The sequence below is a fragment of the Monopterus albus genome, unplaced genomic scaffold (genome assembly GCF_001952655.1).
Source record: "Monopterus albus unplaced genomic scaffold, M_albus_1.0 scaffold359.1, whole genome shotgun sequence".
Classification (NCBI taxonomy): domain Eukaryota; kingdom Metazoa; phylum Chordata; class Actinopteri; order Synbranchiformes; family Synbranchidae; genus Monopterus; species Monopterus albus.
In genome coordinates this window covers 47,615-61,361 of record NW_018128239.1, presented here as the reverse complement: position 1 = coordinate 61,361, position 13,747 = coordinate 47,615, and the positions used below count along the sequence as shown (strand labels likewise).

The 13,747-nt window shown below is 42.7% G+C and overlaps 1 protein-coding gene across 2 annotated transcripts in view; it reads left to right on the top strand.

Annotated features, from left to right (window-relative positions):
• Positions 1 to 5,609, top strand: part of mgat3b (beta-1,4-mannosyl-glycoprotein 4-beta-N-acetylglucosaminyltransferase b) — a 59,092-nt gene extending 53,483 nt beyond the window's left edge. For both annotated transcript variants that reach the window (XM_020625569.1, XM_020625570.1), the window contains exons 2-5: positions 1,072 to 1,468; positions 1,796 to 2,391; positions 4,515 to 4,797; positions 5,081 to 5,609. In XM_020625569.1, the coding sequence (XP_020481225.1) occupies positions 1,072 to 1,468; positions 1,796 to 2,391; positions 4,515 to 4,797; positions 5,081 to 5,572 (1,768 nt within the window). In that variant the 3' untranslated portion in view covers positions 5,573 to 5,609. The remainder of the gene's footprint in view (positions 1 to 1,071; positions 1,469 to 1,795; positions 2,392 to 4,514; positions 4,798 to 5,080) is intronic.
• Positions 5,610 to 13,747: the final 8,138 nt, after the last annotated feature.

Sequence of the window (13,747 nt, the reverse complement as noted above, 5' to 3'; positions counted from 1 at the left end):
ATTAAGTTGGTTGCAGAGAGGACGTGGCAGTGGGAGATGAGGTGGCGCAGTGCTTCAGTAATACACCAAACATCACCAGCCTCCACTTCGTCTCCTCCTTTACACTGACATCTCCTTTTCTTCCTTCTGCTCCCATCACCTCCTCTTTGGCATCCTCTCCTCTCTTGCCATTGTGTTTCTGTCAACTTAGGTTTTATATGCTTAATTTATATTTGGAAGAAGCAGTGTATTGAGAAGCTGGAGTATTTATATTTCTGTCTTCACAGTATATAGTCATGTATTCCTGCCACAACTGCACTTCTGCAGTTCTTGCAACTCTCCCTCAGGTCAGAGGCACTTCAGAAATCTGTGAACCTCAGGTTTAACTCGACAATTCAGAAATTCTTGACACTTGACTTAGATTTGAATACCAATTGAAATACCTGCTATTTGCTTTAGGCCAAAGATTTAAAATATGTCATAAAAATGTGCAGTAGATCAGCTCTCTGTTTTCTGGAGACCAAATATTCTTTGACAACAGCAACTTGGGGTTCAGCATCTTGTTCAAGGTGAGAATGGGAATTGAACTGCCGCCCTCCCGGTGGGGGATGACCACTCTACCTCCTGAGCCACAGGTGCCTTGTTGTCATGCCTTACAATGTCTCAGTCTCATATTTGAATCCCTAATCAAATCAAGCTAATTTCATTGCCTGTGTACAAAGAGCTTGTATCCGTGAGGTCCCTTGTGTCACAAACATCAATTAAAATCTTCATAGTTTCAACCTTTTTTCCTTAATAACAGGTATTTTTACACCCCTTTGGCTGCTTTCTTGTAGTTAAAGGAGAAGACAACAGCATTGTTGCACTGAAGGGTAAAATGCAGTTTCGTGGCTCTTACTTCTTTTTCCTTTTGTTATTTCTTTAAACAACTCAGGAACACCAGGTGCAGGTTCACCCACAGCTGTAAATACTGCAAATGGAAATAGGTTATTACAAAATGGAAATTGTTTTTTGATCTTGTTAGTCAGACTGACTTCATTTTGCACTTCATTTCTCTCCATCCCCATCCGCCTCCTCCTTTCTCTATTTCAGGATGAAAATGAGGCGGCACAGGGTGTTCTTATTGTGCACGGTAGGCCTGTGCGTCATCTCCTTCCTCCACTACTACAAGGCCATCCTCTACGTCTCCGTGCTGCGCGAGCTCTCCGCTCCGTACCCCAACATCAAGTCCTTCATCATGGTCACCGGCTTCTTCTGGAGGGAGAAAGGTGTGGCCACCACCCCTCTGAGCCCCGCCTTCCAAGAAGAGGCCCAGCCCCCACAAATTATTCGCCAGTTGCCAGATGTTAATGGAGGTGGTGAAGGAGAGATGGGGAATGAAATCATGATTGGCGAGGCTGGGAATGTTGGCAACGTAGGACTGAGAGAGGAGCTGGCACCCCCTCAGTCCTGGGAGGAACCAGAGGAGAATCAGATGGGAGACACTCAGGTAAATGTTGGCTGTGCGTTCAGTGTAATACAACAGCCATGTCAAAGCTTGTCTCACAGTTTCATACCATCTGGTGCAGGACAAAACAGCCATATAAAGTTTTGTTACATGATTATATATGAACCACTGGAAGAACAGGGGTCAGAAACTCAAACCATGTTTGTTTTGGTACAGAGCCATTTGTATTTTGCTCTCAAAATGTGCAACTTGTAACCCTAAATTTCATGCTGTTTTAAGTGTACGATTTAGTTCATGACACTGAAGTGTACAAACTGTATTTATTATAGGTGGAAGTTAACCATTTCCCATGTCTGTCTTGCTTTCTAGGAGAGAGCTGAAGACCAGTTGAAGCGGAACGCCAGCCACAAAGTTCAACCTGCCGGGCCTCACCTCCCTGAGGGCCCGGTTACCAGAAAAAAGCCCAAGGTGGTGATCCCCATTCATCACTTGCCTGATCCCGAAGAATCCATGGGAGACCTCCATACCCGCACTCATAAGCTTGAGGAGGACAAAACGTCTTACTTCTTTAAAACTGAAAATGGCTGGTGCTTTAAGCAGGGGACAAAGGAGTACCTTCAGAAAGGGGCCAATGAAGCTGCAGAAGGTCCTCAAGCTGGGGCTGCTGTGCAACGGAAGCCTCTGGAATTAAAGCAGGACAAAGGGGATCAACTGTTTAAGTGTATGTGTCGGCCAGGATGGCACGGCCCACACTGCGGGGTTCCCACCATGGTGTACCACTCCAATCTGCCCAATAAGGATAAGCTGAGACCCAGAAAGCGCCCACGAAGGGTGATAAATGCAATCAACGTTAACCATGAGTTTGACCTGCTACACGTACGCTTTAACGAACTCGCTCCAGCCGTTGATCTGTTCCTTGTATGTGAATCCAACTTCACTGCCTATGGAGACAAACGGCCTCTGAGGTAAGACACGTTTCTGGATTGGTGTTTGTGTGTGAAATTATAAGCAAGATGTGTAATCCTCACCTGAGCTGCACTGTAGCCATCGGTGCAGTCATGAGAGTAGTATAAATATAGAACAGTGGCCATACTATACCAATATCTTAAGAGTTTATTTGAGGCCCTGTAACCTGGAGATGCCTAAGTTATCCTGTTTTCATAAATATTCAGTACAATATGCATAAGTTCCACAAAATCAGAACCTTTTTCCCAATTGGGACACTCGCCAATGCGATGGGAAGTTATTGTTTACAGCTCGCAGTCTTAGGTTACAGCCAACCTTCACGCTTCTTGAGTGCCAGTGCACCGAATAAGAATTTCACTGAAGTTCCTTTGGCAACAGCATGAAATACCCCAGGAGCAATTTTACAGCAGATTATGACAAGAGCGACATGATTGACTCTGCGTACAGCCTTGGTAGGAGAGATTGGTGTGTTTAATCATAGAATGTGACACGGCATGAAAACAGCTACACTCGGTGAACACCCTCTTTTGCATATCAGCAGGTTAATTGAGTTGTTCTTTGGTGTATGGGCACTGGGTTTTCTGTAGTGAAAGGCATAATCTGTCAAACCAGGACCTTTGTTACCTTTACCATGCACTGTTTGCCAACAGTTTGGGTGTATTTTTCCTGTGGGGAAATCAGTTAACTTTTGAAATGTGTTAAAGTTGTGTAATCCATACCAATAAATAACAAGCACTGGTACTGTGATTTAAAAAGTACCCTTTGGAGTTTTCTTGTAAACGGTTAAAGTTGTGTTTACATTCAGTGTTTTCTCACCAAAATGCTTTGTGTGCATCACTGAGGTCCAACAAATATGTTGGATGTCTACCTTACAGTACCTCATAATATATTTGCATATCCAGTTTTTTTTATATGTTAAAAGCTGCTTTGCTTCTAAGGGCTTGCAGTTGTTCTCTGTCCTGCCGTTTGCCAGTGCATAATTTCTCAGCACCATCTGTCAAATCAGTGCGGTAGGAGCACTGAGATGCAAACCTAAGTTGAACCCATGCCTCAGTACATTGCTCCACAGGGCCACCAATGGTTACACACCCCTTAAATGCAGATTAGTTTTAAAAGTTTGTACTGTATTACTATGCAATGATAGTGTTGTGTTGACCAAAAAATGCAAACGGAATGCTGTGAGGGGTGATGTAACACATCTGGGTTCTAAGGGTTTATCAACAGACTTTAAGAAATATGCAAAAAGGAAAATACATCCAAAAAGTTATGCTTTACAAAACTACTATCTGTGGTATGAAATATATTCATTTCTAGTAAGAGTAGTAGAGATATAATTTTTATGAAAATATTTCTTCCAACATGCATTAAGAACAGAAAGTATTGGACATTTCCTTGGATTGTTCTGCATCTCACATTATCAAGCAGCCCCAGTTTGATTTGTCAGATTTAAACTTTCACAAGTTAATCTAGCGATAACTCATTTAAAGAAAAACACAATCTACGCTTTTTTTGTAATTCATAAGGCCACATAACATATCGATTCTCCAATGGCTGGTGGTCCCATACCCGTCTCCCTGCACAGCTTCCCCTACACTTTCCTTTCCTGCCTCGGGTTCACCAGTTTATTAAAAATGCATAGAACAAACATTATTTGGACTCTATGACAAGAACATCAAAGCATGTGATGGATTATGCAATGTATCTGGCATTAATTTCACTTCATGTTGACAAATAGCATTTTAAGAGTAGTCTAACTGATCATATGCACTGATGTACAGAGCTCTAATTTAACTCGCTTTCAACAGCCACGCCTGGTTACCTACTAACTATAGCCAGGTCTTACCTCTCTCACCGTCATCTCTCTGATCTAAATTAATCAACTGCCAAATACAGGAGCCTGTTAAAACTCAAATGTGTAATCTTTTTTTAATATTTTTACTAGGACACAACAGATCAGTGCTGGGAACATGCCCTAGTAAAAGGGGTGTAATGATGCCTATGCCCCCTGGTATGGTCCTTTGAACCTTGAACCTTGAATGTAACAATGCATGAACTAATGGAACTGTAATGTTTCGTGAAATACTCCCCTAAATTAGAAGCATAATGTCTGTAACCTCTCTAGTTTCCTGCGGCTTCTTCTCAATGGTACGTACAACTACGTACGTCACAAGATCCTGTACGTGTTCCTCAACCACTTCCCAGAGGGTGGCCGACAGGACGGCTGGATCGCTGATGATTACCTGCGTACCTTCTTGACACGCAATGGCATGTCCAGAGTGGTGGGCGTCAGGCCGGACGACGTCTTCATCATCAACGATGCCGATGAAATCCCAGCACATGAGGGCATCCTGTTCCTCAAACTGTTCGATGGCTGGACAGAACCTTTCGCCATCCACATGCGAAAGGTAGCAGCAACATGTCAGCTTGTGTGTGTTTTCAATACTGGTACCTTGACTTCAATACCGGCTCCTATACGAATTTTATAAAACTGATTTTAAAAATATATATAGTGAATTACAATATATATATAGTTGGTTAGCTTTCTAGAAGTTGTTTTCTGTGAATTGCTGTGTGAAGTATGAAATTATCTTTTTCTTGTAGCAACTTTCTAACTCTGGCCCCTTTTTTTTGAAAACACTATCATGTTGTTTATGGTTATATTTTCTTTTTTCCTCTCTCCACATTTAGTCACTGTATGGATTCTTCTGGAAGCAGTTTGGTTCTCTAGAGGTGGTTTCCGGCAGCACAGTGGGGATGCTCTACAATGTCTATGATGGTGATGGCATCAAACTGCGCCGTCGAGAATACTACACCATGCCGGGCTTTCGCAAGTACAAAAATATGACAGACAATGGTGTGATGCAGTGGTCGTTGGGCAGCCCCTTCCATTTTGCCGGGTGGCACTGCTCCTGGTGCTTCACACCAGACGGGATCCACCTCAAACTGGTGTCAGCGCAGAATGGAGACTTTCCACGATGGGGTGACTATGAAGAAAAGCGAAGCCTCAAGTACATCCGCAAGCTAATCCAGACAGGGGGGTGGTTTGATGGTTCCCTGCAGGAATATCCCCCCGTGGACCCCAAGGAGCACATGTATGCCCCCAAACACATGCTAGAGAATTATGACAGGTACCGCTACCTCTTGGAGAACCCTTACAGTTTACCAAAGTCTGGGAAATAGTTAGTGAAACTAGTAGGGCCTGTGTGAGTTTGGGGGGGGGGGGGACCGGAACGGGTAGAGGATTTTTTTTTATGAAGTACATCTCTCACTGGAGTGATACTAAATATATCTCCATCAGGCAGCACTGATGTTGCAGGGATTTAAAGTTTCCTAAAAATCATTATTTTGGAGTCAAAAAGGGATGGATTTACAGAACGAGCTTTGAGAGGATACAACCACTGGGTGAACAAAAACAATGATTTCCTCATTCCTCTATTTTTTTGGGGGGGGGGCAAGCTATCAGTTTTGTCACCCTGCCCCTGTCTGAGAGAAAGGTCCACTCCAGAGAATTTTTCAGGCATGTGAAACCTGTGGAAAGGAGAAACTTGGAAGTGAAGGACTGTGTTTTTGCTTTTATGTGCATTTACAAAAGTTTACAGATTGGTTGTTGTCTTCCTGTTATATTTGATGACCTCCTTCCAGAAACAAACACATTCAGATATTAAGGTTTTTCTGGGTTTCGGTGTAAGATTATAGTTCTATTTAAACCACAGCGGAGCACCTGCCACCAAATGAAAGATGTATAGGCTCATTCACATACTCGCACCGTGCGTGTGTGTGGTTTGTCTTTGCATCATATTGTGAGGTTTTAGGTTGTGAAGGGGGCACAAGATTAGCAAGGAAACAGAAACATCAGGTGAGGGTGGGGAAGAGTGTGAGATGGGAAAACATCGCAAGTGAGACAGAAGGCAAGAAAAAGGCTGGATAACGAGGTGATGAAAAGGAAAGAACAGGAGGCTCTCTTGACGTTCAATTTCTCACCTCGTCTGCTGACGCATGAGTGTTGCGGGGATGAATGTGCAGAACGTGTCCCCCAGCGCTCACAGACAGCTCTGAATTAATCTTGCCCTGCCGATTCCCTTCAAGACACTGTTATTGTTTGGCCAATGAGAACAGTGGAGAGTAGTTTAGGAAAGATCACTCTTCAGTTTCGTGTCTGTCCAGCAGCTGAGATGACTTTGTTTCCTTGGAAACTGAAGTGTGTGAAAAACCGATACGGGATGGGTTTTGTTAAGATGAGTGGGTGGGTTCACATCAGGCCAGGAGCTGCAGCATTCAGACGAGGCCAACACAGACTGTAGGGCCCCCTGGTTAAATATTCTGGTTCCTGCTTGGCTGTCAGTCACCCACTCTCTGAAAACGACCCTTCCAAGCTTGTTCTGTATTTCTTCTGTTCTTTTTTATTTTATGCCTCTGCACTTTTCGCTATTTTTGTTGTGTGTGTTTCCGCTTAGTCCTCATTACCAAGGCACATTTCCCTCTCTTTTCAATTTAGTTATTCTTTCTACCACATATTTCCTCTTTCTGTCAAAATGTTTTAATATCTGTAACACTTTCTTTAACTCTTTCTCTCACACACGCACACAGTTACATGGCTAACACTCCATTTTGGGTGTGTATGCATTTCCTCTTAATCCTCACAAGAATTCCCCATTTGACAAATAGGGATGTATTTATCTTCTCTCTGCCTCATTTCTCCCCCCTGTCTCTACAGGACAGGGCAGCTGTTACCATGGCGATACCTTCCCTCTGCCCACAGATTACTATCGTCTGAACATTAGTCGTGAGCGCTCATGCTTCTTGTTTTCACATCGTCGTAGACCTCTGTTGATGCAGCTACATCCCCACCCCAAATTGTTTGGCATAGGTTCGTGCTGCTGTGGACATCTTGGCAAGCAAACCTGTGTGTGTGGGTGTGAGTCACGTGAACTGGGGCCGGTGAGGAGCTGGACTATGGTCTTGTCAAGATAAGGAAATCATAGCAGCAATATTAACGATACTAAGGAGAAGTTGTGGAAGCTAAACATGTAGCTGCCAAAACAAATGGCTTGATTATTTTTTCTTTCAATTGCAGTTAGACTGCACCCACCATCTGCTTCTTAAACACTCCTCTTGGGTTTACAGATACTGTTCACCTCAACTTCAGGCTCATTACAGTTTCAAAATGAACAGCTCCTCAAGAGAAATTACAGGTTTTGGGGAGGAAGCTTAATGTTGAGTTGCTGAAATGTAAAGGCACAAGTCTGATGTCTTGTATTCTTTTGTCCATGGTCTTTTGTTTCACCCTGCTTAAAGTGCCCATTGGTAAGGCGTCGAACCAAAACCTCCTCACTTATCATTTAGTCATTTTGCGTAACGTTTTCGGCGAAAACCCCAAAATGTCTGGCTGATGGTTGAATCAATAGCAATCCTGAGATTTTGTTAAACAGGCACTGGTGTTTGTGTCCCTCAGTGCATTTCTATGCTGGCACGTCATGGCTCTGAGCACATGGTGGGAAAATCAGATTAGCCAGTTGACAGTTGTGTCGGGTCTCTGGTGCTGCCTCAGTGGCAGCGTGGTCTGTAGCAGCAGCTGTTAGGGGTTTGGTACCAGTGATGAGAGCCAAACTCTGGACCAAACCAAGAGGGGATGCAGAGAAATGAACTTTAAATAGGATTTAATGTGAGGTTCCAGAACAGATGACAACAATGCTGGATGACACTTATTGTTCTTGAATTCAATGTTGGGCCTTTTGAAGGCACTGATTTGAAAATGACTGATGAAACAAAAATGAGGGGGTAGGCATCTTGAGTCCTGGGTCTTGTTTATTTTAGAGATGAATTCAGGAAGTTACAGTATCCAAAAGAGATGTTTGTGGATGATTTTCTGCAAAAATCACTGCATTTTTGGCAATTTTGTTTCTAGCATTTATAACATCAATGAATGTTTTTTGATCTGAGCAGAAACTGACCAAAGCATCTGATTTGATTTATAAAAAACAAACACTCTGACTACATGGCCTCATATTTCAACCATGTGCAGTCTCACTCTGTCTGTCTCTTCAGTGAAAAACACCTTCATCTTCACATAACAAGCATCATTTCAGAAAAAGGGTCACAAGGGGGCGGCGGTTCAGTCTCATCAAGGGTTGGGTGTGTGTTTGTGTGTAAGCTCTGCAAAGTTTGCTCCCAACTCTCCACCTGATGTAGTGAGGCTGCACATCTGGTGAACAGTGTGTTTGCATATCTGTATGTATGCTACACACTTTGAGAGTCATATTTGTGTGTGTGTGTGTGTGTGAGAGAGAGCAACAGACACAGTGACTCATGCCCAATAACAGTGTCTGGCCTGCTGAAAGACAAGCCAGGGTTACTTCACTGGGTTTGTTGCCCCGCTGTCTCCATGGCAATGATCCTCTTGATGAATTCCTAAGATCCCTAGCAGCCTGAGGTCATCGACCAAGACAGCAGACCAGTAGTATGAGGCGAGGGAGTGCAAAGGGAGGATGACTCACAAAATCACAAAACTGTGTTCTGCTTAATTCTACTTGGCAACTTGATCTGGATAAAAATGCAACGGTCAGTCATTTTCAGGAAAAAAAATATTTTGTAGTTTGTGTATTTTGTTGATATGGCTGACCCATCACAACAAGCTGGAAAAAAACTTTAATTAAAAAATATAAGCCAAGAATATCAATAGGATTTTTTGTTTGTTTGTTTTTAGACAGAGAAAAAAACAGGACAACAAGAAAAGCCAAGCGTTCTGTTTCAAAGAAAGCCAAGACTCGATGAATGGAGGCTCGAATCGTAAAAGAGACATTTCAGAAATAATCCTTCCGCTGTCACTCCCGGTGACAGCCTTGTCGAATGAAGTGCGGCAGCGGCACATGGGAGAGGAGGGAGGTAATAAGCACAGGCGAACGGTTTTGATTTTTCCACTTTGATGAGAAAAAGTCTTCGTGGTGATGAAATGAATTCTGTCCAAATGAAGGGAGCAGCTTTCATCCCTGTAAAGAGAAATCTATAAACCAGTGAGGGTTTAATTGAAAATGAGGTTGTGATGTTGAGCGACTAGAGCTGTGTTTGTGCTGCCTTGCTGGGCTTATAATGGATTTAAAGGGTTTGATGTCCTGATAGCTGTGTTTTGCTCAAGGACGCAGCAGATTATAGCCACTCAGCAGATGTTACAGCACTTAAACACACCTGTCACTTTAATGTCTAGTCGACTGTTTGTCTAATCGCAGCGCTGGCCTGGTGCCTGCTGTCATTTTTGTCATGATCAAAGCTAATGGAACAGTAATGAGCTGCAGCCTATAAACACAGCATAGCTCAGTCTTGAAGCTGTTAGGGTTTATTTACAGAATAACATTTTTAGAGCAGTGTCAAACATTTTACCAGCTTTACATACTTTGCCCTTTTAATTTGATCTGGCTTTCCCAGGCACTCTGCCAACAATCAGCAGTAAACATGGCTGCGTGCTTCAGGTGATTGGAACAGAGGGAATAAATCAAGTGTAAAACACAAAATTGTAAACAAGACGGAGTGATGCTGCTGCAAACAGCTTTGGAATTTTGTTGCTAGGAAACAGCTCAGTGATGTCTTTACTTCCTCTCAGTTATTAATATTAGTAACAGTCTATACATTGTTCTGTGCGCAGGTTGTCTGCTACAGTACATGTATTAGTAGTTTATTAGTATGCACTTTATTAGTTACCCTCCCTTAAAACAATGTATTTTCAAAAAATGTTCAATTTCATGAGGATTTTTCTTGCCCTCGATTTCTGCACCGGTGATTTAGTATTGCACTTCTTTAATGCTACTCACAAGACACAGATTTTAAAAAGAAAGCACAAAATTGGTGTAGCAGAGGCCGAGAGGTCAGATATCCTCCCCGGTGAATCCCCCGTTTCCCACAGTAGCATGTTTTTGCTTCACCTTCCCTGTGTGGTAAATATTTTTATCCATCAAATCCAGGCCTCCAGTTTGTAACACAACTTATAAATTTGTAGTCTCAAACCCCAAGCTGAGGTAACCTCGATGACATCATCATGGTCGTGTTCTCACACCTGACAAAGCTCCTCATGCTGTTTTCACTGTGGGATTTATGTGATGATTGACACAGCTCTAAAGATACCAGATCTCATGACAAAAAGAAAAAAAGAGAAAGTCACATGCTATCAGTCTAAAACGATCCCTTTCAGCCTTCAAATCGGTGCAACCCTACTTTAAGCACACACTGATTACCAACACATGTTTGCGGGATTCAGTAAATGATATCCCCCCACCCCTTCGTCTGTTGGTGTGCTTGGAGAGCAGCTGCCTGTATACCCGCCTTACATGCCATCATAGCTCTGACCCCCGCTGCCAACTCTGTGGCTTCCATCCCTTGATCTTTTCCAAGAAACCTTTGCAGCTGTCAGACTGGTAACCGAAGGCAGGAGGGTGTACTGCTGTGGTTCTTATGTGGGCCTGGAAAATGGATTGCTATGAACGAGTGCCAATGTATTGTTCTGATACTAAAAAGCCTATGTTTTCCTTATTTTTGACCAATCAACTCATATATTCTAAGTTTATAGCTATAAATAAGTTCTCAAATCTAGAAGAACGAATTGCCTGCCAGACAGGAGAAACAGACAGCTGCTGCTGTTGTCGTCTTAGTTGTTGCTGTTCTCTTCATACAAGTTTGCGAAGAGCATTTGCATTCCGCAAGTTGAGCAGTCCTGTTAGCTGCGACAGCTGCAACGATGCCTCACCACTGATTGGAAAGTGTTGGTGTTACTAACCACAAGTGTTGCCCAAACAAGTGCAAGTCTCTAATCTCTTTTTTTGTGCTCAGTGTCTGATGCTTTGAAATGGTATTTAAAGGGACCGTACACTTAAAAAAAAATAATAATGTTTTTCAGTTTCCCCAAGTGCTACAGTGTCTAGTTACACTGCTTTGAGCACCACAGACAAAGTTCCATTGACATGTTTGTGCATATGCTACATTGTGTTGGAGGCAGATGGAATTTTAGAATGGAATGAAACCTCCTGAATGACCTACTATATGGACGTTTTAGTTTCCTCGTCTGTTTCCAAGGTTGAGAATGAACTTTTTTTGGGCTTGTAACTGGGGGAACAGACCTCTTAAAGTATTTAAAAGTGTTGGAAGGTTAACAGGAAGCCTCAGGATGTTGGATTCTTTGTCAGAACATTAAAACCTTCCTGTTGTTTATGGGTCTTTTTAATGAGTAAATCAAGTGGCTGATACCCGGTTTTGTTCAGAAAAGCAGCCAACTCTCATAAGCATCGTATTGAAAATAACATGTCCTATATCACACATTGAAATGAGCTTCAATTCTGCAAAGAAATGCATCAAATTAAGAAGCAGTGTACAAAATGAAAGAGTATAAACACTGGTAATCATAACTGGAACATTCCTCCTGTGAAAACACATCACATTTTATCTGATGAATGTCTTTGGTATTTATAAGAACCAAACAGGAGAAGTGTGTGTTTGTGAGGAGTCCTAACACGTCGGAACATTCGGGGCAGATTGTTTTCTTCGGGATGGGTGTGGGGCAAATCTGGTCCAGGAGTCCATATGTTTTGACACAGCAGATCAAAAAGACGAAAGTCAGAATAGCACAGCAGAGACAGATGGACGCGGTGACACATTTGTGCACATGAAGTCGGGCAAGCAGACAGGCTGACACCTGGCTGCAGATCAAGGGAAGGGAAGGCAAGAGAGGAGTGTTGCACATGTCTTTTTGTGTATCAGAGAGACAACACAAAAGTATGTGGACAGTCCTGTCAGTGTTATTTTGAGTAGTTTGGTCTGGGACTGTTTTTTATGGTTTGGACAAGACCTTATGGTTCCAATGCAAAAACCTAAACTATTTCTCTGTGATGCTAAATAACCACGACAAAATAAGCAGCAGTCACAGTAAAAAACTAATATATTAGGCCCTGACCTATACTGAGATCGGTGGGGTGGGGGGATGCGAGCCTTCGAAGGGGCTCAGATTCCCCACAATCACAAACAGAGATGGAATAATCCTTAGACTTTCCACATTCACATTCTCTACCCATTTTTCCTTGGTTTTGTTTTGCACTTGTGCTTTCATGTGAAGTGAATCAGCGTGTTTTCCCTTCCGGGGTTTTGTTTTACAGATTTAATATTGTTTTTGGTACAGGTCTGAAAAGCACAGAGGGAGAGGTGATGAGTGTCTCTGCCTCTCTGTTTTCTTATTTAACTTTGTTTTTGTTCTTTTTTGTAACTCCATCCACTTGGCAGCTTGATATTTAATATCTTTTTAATGCAGCGTGTGCATGTGTGTGTGAAATTGTTTGGCTCTACAGTGCAAGGACCGGTTTTGAGTTTTATACCACGACAGTGAGGGACATTATGACACAGCTTCACGGGACTGTTTGATGGTTAAGTCGCAGTTTTAGGGTTCAGGTTAGAATCAGGTTTAGGTCTGGGTTAAACACCGCGCTGAGATGGTGAAGGTTAGGCTATGGGGCTAGGGAGTGGTCTCACAAAGACCGCTGTGCATGTGTGTGTGTGGAAACTCCTAAGCACTGTCTCAGCCTGCTGCTAGACTTCCACCCCACCTCATAGGTCCTGCACCTCCTCTGATGCTGAAAATGGGACTTCATACCTTGATTGCTCTCTGACTGTTTCCTTGTGATGTCATCATCTTTTCTATCTGACTTTGCTTTCTTATGCTGTTCTTTAAGGGTTTTATTTATAACTCACACACACACACACACCACTACTAGCCTAACCTTACACCAGGTCTTCCCCCTGAAATTTAATGATTCACATTTTGGGGATTTGCTTTCTGCCCCCATGGGGATGTTGGGGATGTTGAGTGCCCTTGGTGTGGCTGTGTAACCAGATTTATGTCATAGTACAGTCTGTACATTGCACAGTAGAGTCTGTGGTTTTCTCACTGTGGTCTGAGTGTGACCATGTCCTCTGCTGGGCAAGCAGACAGACTACTGTAGCCTCTTTGTCTGAGCCCTTGCTGTTATGTTGCTATGAAGGCTCGCCATTGTGTGACTGAAAAACCATTTTTGTTGTTGCTCAGCGATTCAGAACAGTTTGCACAGCTTTTGAGGACGGCTTGAAGGACCTTGGATACAGAAATAATCTTTCATTCTTCTTTTGTTTAAAATCTGTCACACAACAAAGCGGTGCTGGTTCAGTACTTTTGTTTTCTGCTTATTTTTCCTCTTTGATCACAGATATCTTCTTTTGTCTTTTTTCATCCAAACAGACAAAGATGTCAAAAACAGAAAAAAAAAAGGTTATTATCTCTTTTGGAAAAAGCTTTTTTTGTTTTTAGTTGCATGCTGAAATGCAGATAGTACTTCTGCCTATAAGAATATG